This window comes from Carassius gibelio, chromosome A16 (assembly GCF_023724105.1).
Source record: "Carassius gibelio isolate Cgi1373 ecotype wild population from Czech Republic chromosome A16, carGib1.2-hapl.c, whole genome shotgun sequence".
NCBI lineage: Eukaryota > Metazoa > Chordata > Actinopteri > Cypriniformes > Cyprinidae > Carassius > Carassius gibelio.
Window position 1 is genome coordinate 24331881 of NC_068386.1, and position 21861 is coordinate 24353741.

General features: G+C 37.9%; 1 protein-coding gene across 1 annotated transcript in view; it reads right to left on the bottom strand.

The window, feature by feature from the left end:
• The window catches only part of lars2 (leucyl-tRNA synthetase 2, mitochondrial), a 54998-nt gene that overhangs the window by 4694 nt on the left and 28443 nt on the right, over positions 1-21861 (bottom strand). Inside the window, exons 8-19 of the mRNA XM_052618954.1 lie at positions 18219-18326; positions 17797-17956; positions 16883-16987; positions 15839-15954; positions 15471-15754; positions 7274-7372; positions 6275-6412; positions 4891-4994; positions 3378-3560; positions 2394-2563; positions 1527-1604; positions 1323-1434 (exon numbers count right to left, since the gene is read on the bottom strand). Coding sequence (XP_052474914.1) covers positions 1323-1434; positions 1527-1604; positions 2394-2563; positions 3378-3560; positions 4891-4994; positions 6275-6412; positions 7274-7372; positions 15471-15754; positions 15839-15954; positions 16883-16987; positions 17797-17956; positions 18219-18326 — 1657 coding nt within the window. The remainder of the gene's footprint in view (positions 1-1322; positions 1435-1526; positions 1605-2393; positions 2564-3377; positions 3561-4890; positions 4995-6274; positions 6413-7273; positions 7373-15470; positions 15755-15838; positions 15955-16882; positions 16988-17796; positions 17957-18218; positions 18327-21861) is intronic.

The window sequence follows — 21861 nt, forward strand, 5'->3', positions numbered from 1 at the left end:
AGCATCAGTCACTGTTATCAGAACATGTGGACATGTTTGTTTTTCCTTACAGTGTGTGTGTGTGTGTGTGTGTGTGTGTGTGACAATAGCGGGATGTGATGGAATGGACAACAGGGGCCAAGAGTTTCCTTTTTTATCTCACCTCAAGTATTTCCACGACTTTTCACCCAACTCACAATAATTCACTTTCAACCTGAGTCACTCTTTTGTTTTTTGTTTTTATACTACCAATGTTGTATTGTTACCAGAAGTATCATCTACACCACTGAACTGGGAACATCTTTAATAAACTCATAAAATTTAATTCGTTTTGATGTGGCAAAATGAATGCTGAATTTAAAAATAACCCATAAATATGTGATCACGCAAAATATGTTATTACACAAAAAATGCATGGGGTATTTCCAGAAATTATTTTTATGACATTTAGCGAAATATTTTTAATCTTCAGCAAAAATAAATAAACTAAATACATAAAAATCGATATATCTATCAAAGATAGGAGTTATGTAATCATATCACTTTTTTCAAATAACTAATAAAATAACACACTACTTTTAAATTTGCAACAAAACATCCAAGTTACTTTTTTAAAATCCTGTCCCTGCTGAGAGACTTTACAGTTGTCAAAAATATAACTTTTGCGTTTTTTGTTATTAAAAAACAAATAGGCGAAATGTAATGCAAAAGTACCGTAATGCATTACCTTCCATAAAACAGTAACCAAGTAATGGAATTACATACTTTTAACGGAGTAACAGTAAAAGTAATGTTCCCCAACACTGATATTCATGATTTAATATGTTTTAGAATATTAAATATTATATAAATACTGTGGTTCATGAATTTGGTCATCATTCAGTCACCTGGGCTGGACTTGCTTATTATTTTTTTTTAATAACCCAGTTAACAAGACACAGGTGCAAACAATAAGTGATGATGAGTGTGTGCAAAGGATTATGGGGATTGAAGTCCATTTGAGAAAGACAGTGAACAAGGAGGGAGTGCCCTCTGGAGGAGCTCATGGGCGCTGCAGCAGGTGATCGTACACATGAATAAAAGTAAACCCTTTACAACTTTCAAATAATGTCCTGCTCCTATATTTATGATTTAAAATGACAGATTTTATTTTTTCCCCACTGTGATAAGGACAATATCCAGGCACACAACATATTTGTACTGCATTGCTAGATGTTTGTAGGCCTATGCTGTTTATAACGTTTTTTCCTAGCTTGACAGTGTTCATCCACCATTACCTTCATTAAGGAACGTGAGGATGTGAAATACTGTGAAATACTGAGGTGGACATGTGTGTGTCATACCTGCCCAGAGTTCAGAAGCTAAGTGTGGACACATGGGTGCCGCCATCACACAGAGCGATGCCAAAGCCTCCTCAAACTCCACGCTGTGCAGTACCACTCGAGACGAGGCTTGCTGCGAGACCAGAGCAGAAAACATCATGGGAAAGCTCATTTGAATATCCAAGCAGATCATCCAGAACGTCAGACTGATCACTGATGCCTTACTGAGAGTGTGTTGGTCAGGCCCATGAGCCGAGAGATGGCCGCATTAAACAGGAAGTCCTCTGTGAAGTGACCTGTGACCTGGCAACAGAACAGCATGGCTTAACTTCATCCAGCAGACTATCAGCTATCAGTTTATTTCCAAAGGTAACAAGTTCAATAAAAACAATACTTGGATTAATCAAGGAAGCATTAAACGACATTTGTAATGCTACAAAAGATTTCTATTTCAAATAAATGCTGTTCTTTTGAACTTTCTATTCATCAAAGGGTTCTGAAAAAAAATTACATATATTTAACCAATTTCTGCTTTGATTGGAAAGAAGAGGTGTACTTTTTAATATTAACTGAGAGACTGCATGACATATGTGTACATTAAACACTAATTAAAGTCAAAAATATCCAAAAACAAAGGAATTCGATCAGAATAGAACATATACGGATTGGTGATGCAGTGACCCCCACTGGTCTAAGAGTGAAACACATCACTGTTTGTTTCCTGAATCCTAGTTAAAGGGGGTCACCTCAGGGGTCAGGGTTTGTCCTGTTTTAGCCTCTTCTTCTAGATGATCTATCTTCATCGTTCTGGAGTAAAATGCATCTTTCTCCATTGATGGTCATTCAAAAGTACCTTTATGTATCGTGATTAAGCTTATTTCATTCTTTATATTATAGTTTTTATTATCCTACCATTTAATTCCAACCATTAGTCATGCAAACACTGAGTTTATATGTGGGGCATCTACATGTTTTGGTACAGCGCTCATATATTTCGTAGTGATCACATGTTTAGTAAGTATCTTAGTACTTCAAACATATAGGCATCATCATCATCATCATCATCATCACAGTCATCTGGTGTGGCTTCACCTGTGTGACGGCATAGTTCTTGTTCTCCCAGATCTTCTTGGCCTCTGATCGTTCTCTCTTGTTGAGGACGGAGGGGTTGGGCGTCTCTGGACCCTCGCGTGAAGCTCTCAGTCTGGTGACCAAACCCCACAGACGGGCCTGCCATCGCAATACCCCTGGGAGGGCATCAGCTGCACACACAGCATCACGTTAAAACCGAGGAGGTGTCAGTGTTCACACAGGATGTGCTGTAGTGCTAAAAACATGTAGATGGAGTGTATTTGGAGGAGATTTAACTCTCATTCACGTTTGCTAATGTTTAGATGAAGAAAAAGATGCACAAGACTTTTTTTTAAGTCAGCATCTGGATTGTAGGGTAATTATTTTATGAACATATATGTGAAAGTGTATATGCACAACAATAATACAAACCGGTACTGAAAAATTCCTATTTGTGTGAGTCAAAAATAGTAATAATAAAAAATAAAAAAATGTATCCCATAATCACGACAACTTAAAAAGTTATGTGAAGTCAAAATATATATTTTTTAAATATTTTAGTTATGTGAAGTCAAAATATTTTTTTTTTTAAATATTTTAAAATGTAAAACAAATTAAACATAGTCTTGGAAAAAAAAGGGCTTAAAGGTTGTTTGAAAACCACTTGTTTAGGGCATCTGAACTTCCCAAAAGAATTGAATATCAAACACCACAAACACTGAATGCACTTATGTCCATATGTAAATATGTCATGTGTATCTCATCACCAGATTTATGGGACTTCTTTAAAACTGTCTAAATAGTTTAGAGCTGAGCTGTATCTTATTTGACACAGTGTCCTAAATATGTGGGGGTGAAAACAGCGAGACACAACACAGCGGCTAAAGCGTCTCTAACACATGATTACAGACCGTACAGTTAACATCCAGAACAGATGCATCACTAGAAGATCAGCATCACGTGTCTGAGGTGGAGCGGTTTTCTCCCACTGGCGGCTCTACTCACTCTTGACGTCCCATAAGATGTCCTGCTCGGGTGGAGCGGCGTACAGGAGGAAGAGGCGCATGGTGTCGAGGCCGTACTGCTGCAGCACCTCCTGCGGGTCCAGCCCGTTGTGTTTGGACTTACTCATCTTCTCCCATGTGACCTGCAGTCGGCCGCCGGTGTCCCTCTGAGTGGGCTCCGGACCTGTCACAGGTGATTTTGGCCTGTTTACATCTGCTATTAACATCTTTCATGTGATCTGAGACTGGTGGTCAACCGATATATCGGCCGATATTTGACTTTTTATATATATATATATATATATATATATATTATCGGCATGAGCCGATAAGTTTTTCTGCTATTTTTAACAGGTCACAGACACTTAACTTTTCTAATTTAATTAAATTCTAATTTTAAATAATCTTGTCGGTTAACGGTTAATAATCGGTTAATGAGCGTCGGTTATCGGTTAGGAAAAATAACCGATATAAGCATCCCCTAGTCTGAGCAGAAGATATTTCTTTCAAAAATACAAAAACTTTTGAACGGTGGTGTATTTACTGAGCAGCTCTGAAAGATCCCGTGCTGACCTCCAGTGTTCAGATCACTCAAGATATTAACCGCAGGTGTAAACAGGGTTCGGTGTAATCTTGCATGTGTAAATGTCCTCTCAGGAAGAGACACGGCTGTGTTTACTGTAACAAGCATCTCTCATCCACAGTGTTTACACACAGACACATTATAAAACCATCGCTGAGATCACTGAAATTACACTCGATTCTGGATGCTCCTGCGAGTCTGTTTACCTTGTCGCCTGGCAACAAAGAAAGACCTTTTCAGATCCAGTATCCACAGAAAGCAAAACAGGAAGTGAGTGAGAAATGTGAAGAGGGCTGTTCATGGCACCGATGCATTTTACACACAAAAATGGCACAAGCTGTCTCACAATTGGACACTCGAGTCAGATTGGCTGGCCTAATGCAGTTTTCAGGAGTCAGAGGGCACATATTTTTATCAGTCCACTAGCAAACAAAGCTACTGGTTCAGCTAATGCACATAATAGAAGAAAAAAAAGAGATACCAGTGTCTTTACCAATGAGACGACTGATTATTGTAGCTGATGATGGGGCTTTAAAAGGATAGTTCACCCAAAAATGAACATTTTGTTATTAATTACTCATATTAATTAAATCGGTTTCAGTTGCATTGCTGTCTATGCAGGGGCTGAAAGCTCTCGGATTTCATTAAAAATATCTTAATTGGTTTTCTGAAGATAAACGAAGGTCTTAAGGGTTTGAAACGACATGAAGGTGAGAAATTAATCACATAATTTAAATTTTTTAGGTGACTGCCCCTTTAATTCCAATAGTATATCCAAAACTATGATACTACATATTCATAATTTCTGACCTCTGAACAGTGAGAGTCAGGACTAAGACAGATGAAACCAGATTATCATCAAAAAAAACCAGCACTGTTGGCAACATACTGTACTTTCTATCTTCTTACACACACACACACACACACACACCTGAGAAGTCGATGTCCTCTTTCTTGAGGTACTGGCCGGTCTCTGGCACCCTGAACGTCTGTCCCTTGATCAGACCCTGCACCAGCAGCTTTCTGAAGGGCTCCCTGAAACAACACACCGATGTACATTACTGGTGTTCATCCAATCCAGCGTGAAGGAAATCACCAAGTAAACAAGGTCAGTAGTTCACATTCTCATGTTGTTCCGTTCTTTTGATTTATGAGGAAGAAAACTTGTGAGATTTATATTTAAAAAGTTGTTTTTTTGCAATTTTTCAGAATTTCTATTATTCTATACCATGGTGGAAACAAGCTTCCATAGAAAACACCATAGAAGTCTGATAGAAACAGTTCATTTGACATGTTAGAAGTCAGAACACACAGCTAGTGAATCTTTTCTGAAAACTGAAACTGGACTGCTTGTGTGTTGTTGGTGTTTTTGAGTTTGAAAGCTGGTGGTCACTGTAAACTACCAACTTGTGTTTCACTTTATACATGCATTAACTAACCTACCAGATTATTAACTCACCAATTAATGAGTAATCACTGAATTACTATTACTTTTCCAGTAATTAATACTTTACACAATTCCTCAGTGCACAATTTATAAAAAAAGGAAAATTTCTCCTCTGCAAAAAAAATCAATTTACTTTAATAATAATAATAATAATAATATTATCTCATAATATTATAGCCTACTTGTTGTGGTTAACAATCTACAAAAAGGTTCCATTTATAATGTTAATTGTCTACATCAGTAAACATGTTTCTATAATGCTTCATTTATTAATTTAATATTTATTTCATTTATGAAAATAGAAAACAGCCTTGAAATCAGAAAGTTATATCAGTTAATTAATATTATGCAAAGGGATGGATCACACAAAAATTAAAATTATGCCATAATTTACCAAACAGTTGACGGTAGCCATTAACTTCCATATTTTTTTTTCATACTATGGAAGTCAATGGCTACCGTCAACTGTTTGGCTACCAACATTCTTCAGAATACCTTTTTCATATATATAACTCAACAGAAGAAATGAACTTCTATAGGTTTGTAACAAGTAGACCGTGAGTAAATGATGACAGAAGTGTCATTTTTGGGTAAACTATCCCTTTAATGCAATTAACTGACATTTACTATGGTTAATAAAAGTGGCATCAAATGCACTGCTCATTATTAATTCAGGATAATTAATGCATTACCTAACTAACTAACTAACCTTATTGTAAAGTGTTACCAAAGTCACAATGCATAAAATGAGTGGCTCGTTCACTGGCATTAACTTCTTTAATTCAGTTACATAAAAACGTAGATTCCTGTAAGTCATGCTCTCTTCTCATGACACTCAGAGATGTGTGTGTGTGTGTGTGTGTCGCACCGGTGTGAAACCATGCCCTGCTCTCTGCAGAAGTGGCTGAGGAAGCGGGCGTAGTACAGGTGCATGACGGCGTGCTCCTTCCCTCCGATGTACACATCCACAGGCATCCAGTGATCGGCTCTGGAGCGCTCGAAGGGCCTGACGGGACACAAACACCTCACACTGTAACGGTGTTAGACCAGAGCCACCACCAGGAGACGCTCGTGCACAGACATCAACACTGAAACGTGTCTAGTGTAGTACTGAGATTCCCCGAGCGTCTTCAGGAACTGAGGGAAAGCTACAGCGGGTTCATGATGTCTCACACAATCTGATCATCCTCGAAGCACAAAGTGATCGGACTGACTGAAAGAACCTTTTATAGGTGCTCGATTCAGTGCCTGATTAGAAATGATAGAAAGCGACATTATTACGTACTTTTAAACATTTAAATACTTATGGGTTATGCATATTTAATTATGATTAATTCTACAATTTTAGGAAGCATGTTTAAGCTTGACTTTTGTGTCGAATTTATATGTATATAGCTTTCCACAATCAACATCGTTTGAAAGCAAATTGATAGAAATCATGATATTAATGTTCACAATACAGCTGCATTTAGCAGATTGGTATGGAAACATTTTTACTTCTTTGTGTTGTGTTTTACATTTCACAACAATACATGCAATCAAGCACTTGAGATTTGTATCATAATCCTATTAAATAAGATGATTATGATGATTAAATTTCACCATACAATGCAAATTACTCATGTTTGATTTTGATTGATAATAAATGAACCATAATAAGGGTCTTAGCTTGAATTAGTTCCAGTCAGTTCTAAGGGTTCAGATCAGCTTTTAGAAAATCACATTAGAGCATACATATACAGCACGGACACACAGGAGTGAGATTGTAAAACCCCAGACAGATGCTCTTCCACTCTCTCAGCGTCTCTGAAGCAGCACAGACTGACACAGTCTCCTCAAACCCCAGGACAGAGCTGCGTTTCCTTACCTCAGCGGGTTCTGGGGGTCAGTGTATCTGAAATAGTACCAGGAGGAGTCCACGAAGGTGTCCATGGTGTCTGTTTCTCTCTCCGCCGGCCCGTTACACCTGACATCGACAGGAGGAAGAGTGTCAAGAAACATTTGTGCCACCACGACTCATAACTAACAGAAGACTGAACTTGGTCGTAATGTGTGACATGTTTAAAGGTGACGTGCAAACTAAAGCTAAAACATTTCCTCATGTTCCAACTTAATATACAGAGTAAAGCAAGCCATTCGATCTTTTTTCAATCCCATCAGGGGACATTCACACAGAACATGTTTTTGCATTTAAAAACGCACGAGACCTCAATGTAAATACAAACACATTGATCTAGCATGTTTCCTTAAAAAACAGTGGGAAAAAAGACCAACTCTATAAATGTTAAACCCTTAAACATGTATTCATTTGTTTAATGAAATGTGATTTATAACAATACAGACTGAAACCAATACCATTCATGCACATTATAAAAAGTGTTATTTTATATCATTGATTTAATTTTCTAGCTTTTATTTGTATTTTATTATTTAATAAATTTAAATTGTATAATTATTTAATAATTTTATTATAATTTAGAATTATTATTTTTTCATTTAGTTGTTTTTGTTATTTTTTCTGTTTTATAATAATATTATAATTGTTATTAAAGTCTATTTTTAATTAAATTTTAGTTCCAGTTTTATTTTAGTAAATCAAGTACAACTAAATTAAAAGGGCTGCCTTAGCAAGTAGTTGAATATATAGTATTTAATTTTATTTCAGTTATTTCAAAATGTTTCTTTATGGTTTTAGTTTCACTTTTCAAATATATGCTGTTCTTTTGAACTTTCAATTCATCAAAGAATCCTGAAAAATAAAATGCACCACAAGTTTCCACAAAAACATACAAAACAATTAATAATAATAATAATAATATATTTCTCTACCCACTGTATATAAACTAGACGAGAATCAGCCATCTGATTCTGACTCGATAAGGGATGAAAACTAAAGCTAGGCAATTCCTAAATACCTATTTAAATAAACAATTAGAGCTACCAAAACCTGTGAAAGTGAAAGTGGAAATATCAAATGAAACGAGTTTTGAATGAATTTTTCACAGTGTGGTTTCTCTGCTGGTGAATCCCAAACACATCCCGGGCCATCTGTCAGTTTACAATACAGTCACAGTTACTCTAACGAGTCTCGGCAGACTTCATTCGGCTAATCATCCGCATCAAAGGAAGCTAATTAACCGTCGAACCCCGACCTGCACGCAGTGTGAGCAGATCCAGCCCGTCCCTCTACTCCAGTCTGAGTCCAGCCCGTCTTATAATCACACAGTCCTGTCTCTTATCCTGTGATCCTAGCGCCTTGAGCTCGTCTAGCAACAGGGCCGAGGTGGAGCAGGCTCATCCTTGAAATCAACTGGCAAATTAAACCAGTTTTACAGTTGTGTTTCGTCATGGCAGGAAGCCATTAGATGCACACTGACAAGGGAAAGCATCCAGCAGACGACAGAGACACTATGTCCGAAAACTACAGTAAAGCTGCGGCCAGTCAGTCTAGTTTACCCGAAAATAAAACATTATCTGAAATGTGCTCACCCTCAGGCCAGCCAAGATGTAGAGGAGTTTGTTTCTTCATCAGATTTGGAGAAATGTGTCATTACATCACTTGCAGTGAATGGGTGCCGTCAGAATGAGAGTTTCTTACAAACACCCAACTTTTGTCTTCTCCAGACATTAACTGATGGACTGAAGTGCTGTGGATTACTTGGGGATTATTGTGATGTTTTTAGCAGCTGTTTAGACTCAGATTCTGACGGCACCCATTCACTGAAAAAGAAAATCTAGAGGGTACATTTTCATTTTTCAAATCATTTGACCTCGTAATGTTTCATCAGTGTTTTAGTTGTTTTTGTTAAATACACTGAGCTTCATTATGTGGGTTTTCATTTCTGCAGTGTTGTGCTGGAAAGCCCCGCCCACTCTACAATCTCATTGGTCCAATGTCACGCTGTACACCGAACACTTTCTGAAGGTGTGGCAGAGTTCAGATAGGCCCGGAGACTGGATTTTAAAGAGGTCCTCCTGGGGTACTAATTAAACAAATTACCTGTACCCTTGAAACTGCATTAAGGGAACAAATCAGGCTTGCTATTTTTACGTGTAATACACCAACATAGTTTTGCACCATCCAATCATTAGCTCTTGTTTATACTGTTTAAGTCCATACTAAAGGCTTTGCAATAACATTTTGATGAAATGTTACATGCACATTTTTCCATCGAGGCGAGGTTGAAAGAACATTTTGTGAGCGTTGTGTGTTAGTGTCCCACAACAAACATTCAAACATATAATCAGCACCTACATCTAGCTGTGAGATCAGTCTCTGTTTTTATCCTCAGATTTCAATTAAATTTCTAACAGCTAAGCCAGAGACAATATCAGAGCTCAGGAAATGACTTCCTCTTTTCCTCAAGGACGAGGAAGATAAGCACCATCTCTCTCTTTATCGTTTCTTTCTCTCTCCGCAGCCTCTTTGCTGAATGTAGGCCATCATTTAAAGAAATAAGGTGATCTTCTCGAGGTCTCACAGATGAGAGATGATCCGGTCTCCTCGTCAACACAGGCACAAGCAGGACTAAACCGTCCCCGTCTGAATCAAACACTGTACAAATGTGACCGATTTCACACTGCTTTACTTTAACTTGACTAGACTCAACCTAAACCAGTCATGAGATCTTAGCATGTTTTAAAAGATCTGGAATTAAGCAACAACAAAAACTAAATGTTAACTCTAGTTTAGGGACCAGTTCTCACTATTAACTAGTTGCTTATTAGCATGCCTATTATTAACATATCGGCTGTTTATTAGTACTAATAAAGCATTTATTCTGCAGGACCATATCCTACATCCCTAATAAAATAATACCTCAACTTAACAACTACCATAATAATCATTATTAAGCAGTAATTAGGAGTTTATTGAAGCAAAGGTCATAGTTAATTGGTTTGTTAATAGCGAGTATTGGACCTTAAAGTGTGACCAAAGAGATTTGTGTTTGTGGAGGTTTCAAGTTCATGACTACTAACAATATTTATTTATAAATAATAGTAAACAAAATTTATTGATACTTCATGATAATAACTAATATTAATGTATAGAATCTTATAGAATAGTGTTTTAATATGTTTTGGGTGCTATTCTCTATTACGCAGACTTATTAAGTTAAAATAAATAATTGAGAGCATCCAGAAACACAGATTCAAGTCCAAAATCACACAACTACAATCCTTCTGATGTAACACACCCAGTATTTAATCAGTGGCTGGACAGACCTATGCCTCATTAACAGATCATTTCAGTACTTTCTTTACATTTCTGAAGGCAGCCGAGGCCATAAAACAGAGCAGAACATGTAAGAGCTTAGTCCATAATTCATAAAGGATCAGACACTTAAAGGCCATGATTCTGCTCTGTACTTGTCTGTATAAATATACGGTGTTTGCACAGTATTCATAGTTTAACCGAATCATTTGTAAAGATCCATTCGTTTTTTAATTAGTTAACACCATAAGGTTTGGCTTCACTTGACAGCTCATAACAGCCACAGTTACTAAATAAAATAAAAATGTGAATAAATATAGTCTAATACAGTGCATTCATATTAGATTTAATATGACACAATAACCTTTCTGTCATAAAACCAGTTGCTGCAGTAAAAATAAATCCTCATCTGTGTGGTTTATAATGGTAATCATATTCTCAGTTTAAGACATACTTATATTTCGATTATAAATATATATATTAGGAGACATTATCGTTCAAGAAAGCATCTGACTGAACAAAATATTTCAGTGCAATGTGATTAAAAGGTTGCACCGCTATAAAAATCTTACTAAATCCAATATGACAATAATTATTTTCATGGTATTGCTGATAACATATAAATGGCAGATGTGACCAATCTATACTACTAGAAAAAAAGAAGGGGGGAAATTAAAACACTATAGGTACATGTACACACAATCATGAGCACTTTTGTTTTAGGAGCGGTTTAGGAGATTGTAAAAGCTTGTAAAATCTTTGGGCCCTATTTTAACAATCTAAACGTGAAGTGTAAAGCCCACAGCGCAGGTGCACTCAAGGCGTCCCCAAATCCACTTTTGCTATTTTAACCACAGAAAAACGGATGGTTCGCCCAGGCGCATGGTGTAAATGGGTGGTCCCTATTCTCTTAATGAGTAATGGGTGTTTTTTGGCCGTAATGTGCAATAAACCAATCAGAGTCTCATCTTCCATTCCCTTTAAGAGCCAGTTGAGCTCGTGTCATGACGGATTTGCTATTTACACGGCATAATTGGGCAAACGCAAAGACAGAACGCATCTCCGAGATGAAACGGAGCTGCTCGTGTGTGAGCAAATAGATAATAGATAGAAAATAGCCTAATTCTGATACATGTGATGACTATCCATTATGACATGTAGGCATTTATATATATAAATATATATAGCCTACAAAAAATGATTATGCTTTGCAATCCTTTAATGTTTGGCACGTTTGTGTGCTGCTGTGCGTCCCTGTGTTTAATTAGCAGCGTGTACGCTCTTTAAATAAAGAAAAAACATTGCGCCAGACTTTGGATCAGGTTTGAGTTGGTCTATGATGCAGTCTATTTTCAGCTACTTAAAGGTGGGGTGAAATGCTATTTCATGCATACTGAGTTTTTTTACACTGTTAAAGAGTTGGATTCCCATGCTAAACATGGACAAAGTTTCAAAAATTAAGTTGTGCGTTTGAAGGAGTATTTCTGTTCCAAAAATACTCCTTCCGGTTTGTCACAAGTTTCGGAAAGTTTTTTTCGAGTATGGCTCTGTGTGACGTTAGATGGAGCGGAATTTCCTTATATGGGTCCTGAGGGCACTTCTGCCGGAAGAGCGCGCGCTCCCGTATAGCAGAGCACTGAGAGCACAACAGACTTCACTGATCAGAGCGAGAGCGTCGCCAAATGTCACAAAAGAAGTGTGTTTTTGGTTGCCAGGGCAAGACAACCCTGCACAGATTACCAAAAAAAAAGGGACCAGTGGATGGAGTTTATTTTTACAGAGCATCAACGGAGTTGTGCAAGTGTTTGTGTTTGTTCCCTGCATTTCGAAGATGCTTGTTTTACAAACAAGGCCCAGTTTGACGCCGTATTTGCATATCGTTTATTTCTTAAGGATAATGCAGTCCCAATGAAAAAGGGTCACGATCGTGTGTTGGAACCGCAGGCGGTGAGTAAAACTGCTTCAAATATCTCTGTGTTATTAACTTAGCTATCGGCGTGTAAGCACATCAAGTAAACAACATGCGATGTTGTCATCAAACTGCACTTTCCACATCTACAGCTTAAAAGAAAATAAAAAAGACGACAAAGAAAGTGGAACTTAGTCATTTTCCAAAACCGTTAAGCAAATATATACAGTTTCAGTACATACCACATAGAGACTGATTGCTGATGCTGCTCTTGTTCAATTTCAGCCTCTGGATCTGATTCTGGATCATAAATATACGCTGAATCTGACTGTTAGCCGTGGTTTGTTTTGGTTGGTTTTGTCCTCACAGTGTCACAGCTTCCAGACGTGCTCAACACAAAAGCCTACTGGCGCTCGTGATTCTTTAGCTCCGCCCACACGTCACGCCTCCAGGCACTCGTGTTTTTCCGGGAAAAATCGGTACAGACTATCTTTCTCTTATGAATATAATAAAACTAAAGACTTTTTGGAGTTATGAAGGATGCAGTACTACTCTATAGGTACTCAAGATTAACAGGATATTGAGTGAAAACGAGCATTTCACCCCCCCTTTAAAATAGCAATGCACCTGAACACACCTCCGTTTTAGACCAGCACGCCCATGGGTGCACAAATGAGTGCAAATGCATTTGCTAATTAAACGATGAGGTGCTGGACGGGAAAATGCATACAGCGCCGGACTGAAACTAGCAAACACACTTGTGCTGCGCCTAGCGTCGCATTGCGCCGGGTGTATGATAGGGCCCTTTGCCTTAATCAATGACTATTTCATTAAATAAGTGCTAGATGATTATTAAAATCTTAAAATAGTCAGAAAAAAATAAACGTCCAAAATTACCAGATAGATACCCAATAATGGCCTATAACAATAAACTGAAAATGTGCCAATATTGGTTAAATAACCAATATGGTGAAAACGTTTTGTGAATCCATAAATTGTGAGCCTTTTTATATTCTCAGAAGAGAGAAACTGCTCATTTGAAATGCATTTGAAAACAAACAATTTTATAATCCTTTTATGCCTTGTAGTCTTATAGGCTTATGAAACTATTTTGTTGCTCATCTTGTCTTGCTTAAAAAGGATGCAATTAGTATTAGCTCTTAAGTGAACATTATAAATATCTGCATCAAATCAGCCATCTGCCACCCTGCTTTTTAAAAACTGGCATCGGCCATTAAAAAACCCATAATGTTCGACCTCTACTAATTCATAATTCTGTGTCTATGTATGCAAAGTGGGTATTTTACAAATGCATGAAGTCAGGCAGCTAAGACTCATTTGTCTCTCCATTCATGTGTCTATCTGACAGAGGATTTTCGTAAAAATGTCATCTGCTTTGAGTGGCTCTGCCAGCATTAGCACGGTCAGAGAGGGTCTATTAATACCCTTCACAGTGAGGAGGTGCTATCTGTGCGCACATCTTCACCACCTCCATGACTCAGTGGTAATGATCCCTGTAGCCTCCAGGGGACAAGTGCTCCCCGAAACAAGCCACTTTAGTCTGGCTGGGTCTGAACTAGGCTCTGTTTTGATGAGATCTGAGACAATGAGTTCTGCTGGAGTCTGCCATTATTTCACATGACAGACTGGGAGGACAAAGACTCAGATAATGGAAGAAAATGATTCCACTTATATTACAATGCCACCAGATGAAACGCTTATCAAACACTTCTGATTTTCTCAGAGTTCAATTTATACAGCCGACTTTCGTCAAAGGAACCAAACTGTCTGACCTCTGAGAAGAAATTTCTACAGAGAAAAGGCCTAGTGATCAGTGCACACGCTCCAGACAGCTCCTTGGTGCTCATATGAGGGACGCAGGATCGAATTCAACTGTGTTCAGTGTGTTATATGTATGTCCTGTCCTTACTCAATCAAAAATAAAACACCCAAAAAAAAAACACTGAGAAAAAACAAAGCAAAATACACGAAATGCAAAGCCAAAGTAAAAACACAACAAAACAAAAATGAGCCGAGCTAATCAAAGAAAAAGCATAAACCTAAACGAGAAAACAAAACAAAAATGAGCAAGTCAAAAACTAAGCAAATCAAAGTGAAACAAAAAACAAAGCACAGGAAAAAAAGCAAAGCAAATAAAGCAAAAACAAAAAACTAAATCAAGCCAAACAAACTAACAAAAAGCAAAAGACAAAATAAAAGCAAAGCAAAAAACAAAAACACAACAAAAAAACAAAACTGAGACAAGTAAAGCAGAGCAAAGCAAACAAAACAAAAGGAAAAACTAAAAACAAAACAAGTTAAAAATGCAAAGAAAAAATACAGCTAAACAAAACCAATCCATAAAACAGCAAAAAAAAAGAAAGAAGCTAAACTAAAAATGTTAACACACTACAACATAGTCTCATTACTTAACGTTTCTTAATGCATTAACAATTATAAATACACCTGTTACAGTATTTATTAATCTTTGTTAATAAACATACTGTTATAACTGTTCATTGTTAGTCCATGTTAAATCATATTAAAATATACAGCTTTTGCTTTTAGTTCTGAATTGCTAAATATCGTAATGAACATGAACTAAGATTAATAAATGCTTCAGATGTATTTTTATCACCATCTATAATATGTAAATATAACAATATTCCTCTATAATCTAATTCTCCCTTCGCCGGGATCTTGAATCTGCAGGAGAGTAGATTATCATCGGTGGACTTTTCATCGCAAACGTAACCTGCTCTCTATTATCGTTCTGCGTGTTTTAAGTTTCCTCTTCACGGTGCGATGTATTTTTGACTGTGTGAGAATTATGTGTTTTCAGATGTAGCAACAGTAACTAACTAATATTCATTAAAAGTACTACTAACAGCTACTTTTGAATGACTATCACTAGTTTTTTACTCAAACTCTTGCGCTCACCTCGGACACTGGCATCTCAGCCAATCCCGTGCTGTCTTTAAGGGCGACGCCCCTTTCCCTGAGAGGGACGGTACTTTAGGTAACATGACAGGCAGCTCCTCCACTGGAACGGGCACAGGCCCGCATGCGCCGCAGTGCACTATGGGAATGGGAGTGCCCCAGTAGCGCTGCCTTGAGATCAGCCAATCACGCAGCTTGCTACTAGTGAGGTATCCTCCAGCGTTCCTCTCCCGGGCTTTCTGGGTGACGGAGTTAAAAGCTTGTGCCCGGCTCTGACCTGTGAACTACAGCGGATGAGATGATCAGGATGTGTAAGCGGTCAGCTGTTTAACCTCTGCTCTCACGTTTAACCGTGACGGTGGGTTTACCTCATCGGAGTTCACTAGAGTCTGTGTGCCGTCTTCTTCTGTCTTCAGAACAGACGTCCAGCTCAAACCCAGAGACTGAGCCAACTCTGCGTCCTCCTCACTGCTCTCTGGGATGCCTGTTATAAAGAAGTAAGAAATGCATTGTATATATCTGATTTTAAATGAAAGAACTGTGACTCTTTGTGGTTGTAAAACTGTTACTACGTAGGACACGTGTGTTAAATTCTCAATAAGGGTCACTTCATGTGCTTTTACTTATCAGTTAGCAATCTAATTTGATAAAACTCTTAGTCACACTTTATTTTAGGGTCTAATTCTCACTATTAACTAACCATTAACTATGACTTTTGCCTCAATTAACTCCTTATTTGCTGCTTATCAATAGTTTATAAGGTAGTTGTTAAGTTTAGGCTATTGGGTAGGATTATGGATGTCATGCATTATATGTACTTATAAGCACTAATAAACAGCCAATATGTTAATAATAGACATGCTAATAAGCAACTAGTTATTAGTGTGAATTGGACCCTATACTAAAGTGTTACCAAACTTTTCACATACTATAGGCCACATAAATGTGTGTCTGCAAAATGAATACAAATTCAATCTTAGCCATCCAATTAGAGAAAAAGCAAGTGTAAATACAAGTTTGCACGTGGCATTTGATTTGATATTTTGTATCTAATGTAACTGCATTTGTGGGCTTAAATGAACGTGTCAAGTTGGTTTAAACACAATATTTTTTCATGTTGGTTTCACAACATTTTCTAGAGAACATTTTCCCTAAATCGGAATTTAAAAACATTTTCTTCAGTGTATTCATTGTATAAACTTAATTTAATGAGCCTCATGTCATTGACTTTCATTCATTTTTAAGCAAATCCTTGATTCGGGAGTACAGCATGCTGGGAGATTGTTTAAGTATGTGCGTAAAAACACTGGACAATAACTAGAGCAGTGAACTCCATACACATCCCTGATGAATACTGTAGATTATCCTAAAGGAATTCACACACACACACACACACAGAAGCATCTTCTCACCTATGACAGTGTCCAGATGGCCGTCGAACTCGTTCTTGCTGGAGATCACCACTGGAAGCTCGCGGCCGGTGAACACGTTGAGGGCCGTGACCTCAGTCAGGCTGTCTGCACAAGCAGGGGTCAAAGGTCAATCAAGCAGCGCTGGTAACTAAGGCTAAATCTGAGATCTCATTAACCGAAATCTGTCCTCGTCCAAAGCCTTTGGGACACAGTTATTTCACAGATTGGTGCGAGACCACAAAATCATCTAGCAACCACAGCCTCGAGGTTAAAACACACCTACACACCACAAAAACAGTACATACATGCATTTGGAGATCACCATTACATGAATACAGTCATTATTTATTGTCATTTTGTTTTCTTCCTGTAAATAACTTGATTAAATAAACTCTAGTGATGCAACAACATTTCAGCAATCAAAACATTTAGGCTGAAAAGGCCTTTTTTTTCAGTAGACAGCCAAAATCATTTACCTAATTAGTACTTCTCCTACAGTGCTTTTATTTTTTTTATTAAAAAATAAATAATAATAATAAATAATAAACATTAAAAAAATCTTAATGATCACAAACTTTTGACCAGTATTGTGTGCACTCTAATACATATTCATATTACATCACTGTTTTTATTTGAGCGTTGATGATTAAATGCATTTAACTGATTAAAATAAACTATTTTCGGTTTTGGTTTTGGAAAACTAAAATCCTGGTTTCTGTGTTTCAGTAAACAACTAATTTCAGTGCATCACTATGAAAAGCTTTAAAAGTGCAGATGAATTATGTGTCTCTATTAAACCCTATTGAACTCCTTCAGTCTATGAGACGATGATGTTCCTGAGAGAATCGCTTCGAGCATCTAACATCTGTGCCTTCAGGAGTGTGTGTGTGTGTGTGTGTGTGTGTGTGTGTCACCTCTGCCGGGTCTCAGGGCTCTTCGCAGAGCCGTTTTGAGGGCACTGGAGCCGTGTAACAGCCGGTGCGAGGGCAGGACTGAAACATAGGCCGCTCCGAACACAGTCTCTGGAGAACAGGTGTATGCAGCCAACACCTCACCTGAGTCACAACCATCCACCTGACAAACAGATGCACACAGACTCTGGCAAACGCACACTGTGCTGGAAATCAAATTATGATTTTAATAAGCAGAAATATCCTTCCACAACAGACTCGAAGAAACACTGCTGTACAGGCAGTACACAGCCTGCAGCCAAACTCTGGATCAAACCTGATGAAATGCACCTGCTCACACGCCAGCATGGAAATTCATCGTTTCATAGAAAGTGTCTGGTTGCACAAGAGCTGTGAATGTATTTCACAGATGAAGCATTCAGTACCTTCATTATGTGGTTGAAAAAGCAGCCTGAGCAGTCGCCAATCCAGTTGGCCTGCATGCTTTTGACTCCATACCACTCGGGGAGATCTGCCAAAGCATCCAGAAGAGGCTGCGAGATAGAAATCTGCATTAATAACTAAATAACAATTACAAATAAATAAATAAAAACAGTTATCACTCTAAACTTAGATTTACGCATTTAACAGATGCTTTAATCCAAAGCGACTTACAGTGCATTCAGGATATACATTTTATTCATCAGTATGTGTGTTCTCTGGGATTGAACCCACAACCTTTTGTGCTGCTAACGCAATGCTCTACCACTGAGCCTGATACAATAATGATACAATAAAACCAGTTAACTTGTAAAATACTGTTACAATTTAAAATAGCTGTTCTCAATTTTAAGATATGTTAAAGTGTAATTTATTTCTGTGATGCACAGCTGTGTTTTCAGCATCATTCCTCCAGTCTTCAGGGTCACATGATCTTCAGAAATCACAATAATTCAAGAAACATTTCTGATTATCATCCATTTTGAAACCATCATACATCATTTTATTTTATTTTTTTCAGGATTCTTTGGTGTTCAAAAGAACCACATTTATTTGAAACGTAAATATTATATTTCTTAACCATCACGTTAATGCATACATTTAATGCATCCTGGTTGACTAAAATACATAATTTCCCCCCAAACTTTTGTACGTGTTAATGTATCACTTATTTCTGGTTTGCATCTAAAATATTTACAAACAAATCCAAACCCACTGCAGTCTCAGAAGTGCCATTAATAAATGAAGCAATGTTTTAATAAACTGATTAAGTGAATAATTCAACGCCTCCATTACAATCCAGAAAAGTGTTCAGGAGCAGCAGTTTGTGGTCCCTATGTGCAATATTTTCCCCCAAGCGGTCAGGAATCAGCATGGTCATTCCCTGCTGGAAGACGCCACCAATACATCATTCAGCAAGACAAAAACTGAGCAAAGCTGTGTGTAGGTGCACACTTCCTGAGAGTCCTAACCACCATTGAGATGAACGGGAAGGCTAATATACAAATCTCCTCAAGTATTATAGACGTCATTGATTCCCAGCTGTTTTGGCAAGAAAAGGCAATTTTTCTGGCATTAAATGAGCAACTGCCTTCACATTACAAGTGAAGAGCGAAGCTTACAGAAAACCTCATGAACTGCTCAAAGTCTCAGACTGATAAAAGAAACTCTTGGGGTGGAGGAAGAAAAGATGAGGCAGATGATGGAAAAGAGGAAGCTATGCATAATAACAAAGGTCCAGGCCGAAAGGCTCAGCTGGGCTGTCGAGCACTGAAGGATGGGATATGAAAAGCTAACGGTTGGGGTTTGACATCTCGCTCCTCTCTGTCACTAGCCATTAGCGATCTCACTCACAAGAGGCTTCGCTCCCGGAGCGCAAAACACACAGAAAATAACTGAAGGGCCCCAAATGTTGTCCTCTTCCTCAGCACTGCACTCATTAGTGACTCGGACGCTCTGTCAGGAAGGACATTTCACACTTGCACGAAGAGGCAGAAGGAGGTTGAGATGTGTCCGTCTCATTTGGGAGCGCTCCAGTCACAGTATTCAAATCTTCAGCGCTCTACAAAATGAGTTCTGAACCAGACAATGCCAGCAGTTTTTCAGATGTGTAAAGGTCACGAGTGTCATTCTTTCTTCCAGTCTGATGTCTCAGAAGAACCACATATAAGCCAGAAGATTGACTTCTTGAAGTGTGTAAAGCACTGCTCTGGAGAAAGCTCATGTGTTTAGTAGCGTGTCAATCCTCTTCCATTTTTAATTGTTTCTGAACAGACCTCAACATTTCAGGTTGTTTCAGGCAGTTACAGTGACCCACAAACAATGTTCACCACCAAAGATGTCCATGCAATTTCTGATTTAAATTCTCACAGCCTGTAATGCAGAAGAGGGTTTTAGCAGCCAAACAGGCCTGCCAGCATTCAGTCTGCAAACACGCTTAGATCTGACTTGGACACACTGCGAGGTGTAAGAGGCAAACAAAACGCTCAAAGAGCCAAGAATGGCAGAAGAGCCAAACCAAAAGCTGCATCTCTGTATTCAAACCGGTCCATGTCTTCAGATAAAACACTGGTCTACAAGACTATAGAGAAACCATACAGAGAGTCTCCATGGCAACACACAAATGAAACGTTGGAAAAAGTGATGCAAGGTAGCAAGTGTTTGCATGCACATAACTATTTGCATGCACATGCATGACTATATGTTCAAGGTTTAATGAAAGAGCGCTTTAATAAACTGGATGTGACGATATCCCTGCACAAAACCCAGCACCATGATGTTGGGGAGTTGTGGGAAGGGTATCTCTAAGGAGTTGTGGGTAGACTTCATTAGCCTACATCCTTAAGAAACTAGTCTCTATCAAGGTCCCTCCTTCAGTGCACACTGTTGGGGGTCACTAAGATTTTGTAAAGAAATTAATACTTTTGCTCAAAAAGGATGCATTATTTTTTTTTGTATAATTTGACCGTAAAAGAGACATCTTTAAAGTGATGTGAAATGTTTATTTTTCAAATTCAATATACATTTTTAACTATTTTAGAAATGTTTCTTGAGCAGTAAATCATCATATTATTATGATTTCTGAAGATCATGTGATACTGAAGACTGGAGGTATGATGATGAAAATACAGCTGTGCATCACAGAAATAAATTACAGTTTAACAGAGATTCACATAGAAACAGTTCTTTTAAATTGTAATAATATTTCAAAATATATTACTGTATTTTTATAGCACATGCATCGCGTCGTTAAAATTCAAACATATTTGTTTTCTATGAGTGTATGCACCAGTGGCAAGGCCAGAAATGTTGAATTGAGTGGACCCTGGGTAACACAGGGAGAACCTCAGTGCGGATGCAAAGTTGAGGGTGCAAATTTCGTGTGATTTTTGTTATTGAAATGATGAAACGTATGTATGATAACCAGGTTTTCCTCTGTAACTATCTACAAAGTTGGTGAGTATATGATGCCTAGTGTTTTAATATCTGGACAGATATTAAAAGTAGTGTATTCCAGCATGGCACAGATTTTCAAACGCTAGTCATTATTCACTTACTGACCACCTTGATGCAGATGCGTGACAAATGAAAACAATGTGATTCAAAATCGGCTGAAAATATCAAACATGTTTGTTTGCACACTTCTCGTCCAGTGTGCGACTGCCTTTAGACCTCATAAGATCACTCAGAAACCACACCAGACAACATGTTTCTAAGCAATGCTAGCATGTTACCATTTCTTAAGTGTTGTTTAGCATTGTTAGCAAATGTCTAGCATGGTTTAGCATGTTCTCTAGATGTAGTTAACACGTTTTAATGAATTGCTTGCATGTTTACAGTACGTTCATAGCATTTTAGCATGCTGCTAGCATGGTTTAGCATGTTAGTAGCAACATGCTGCAGAACTAGGCTACTCCCCCTGTTGAAAAAAGCAGCATATGCTAGTTAGGTACGTTGTGAAGCATGAGTTTGTTTGAGCTGGTTACGTGCTGGTCCTAAACAACTAGCTCCTGCTCAGGACCAGCTTAAACCAGCATTCATGCTTCAAAACATACCTAACTAGCATATGCTGCTTTTTCAGAACCTACA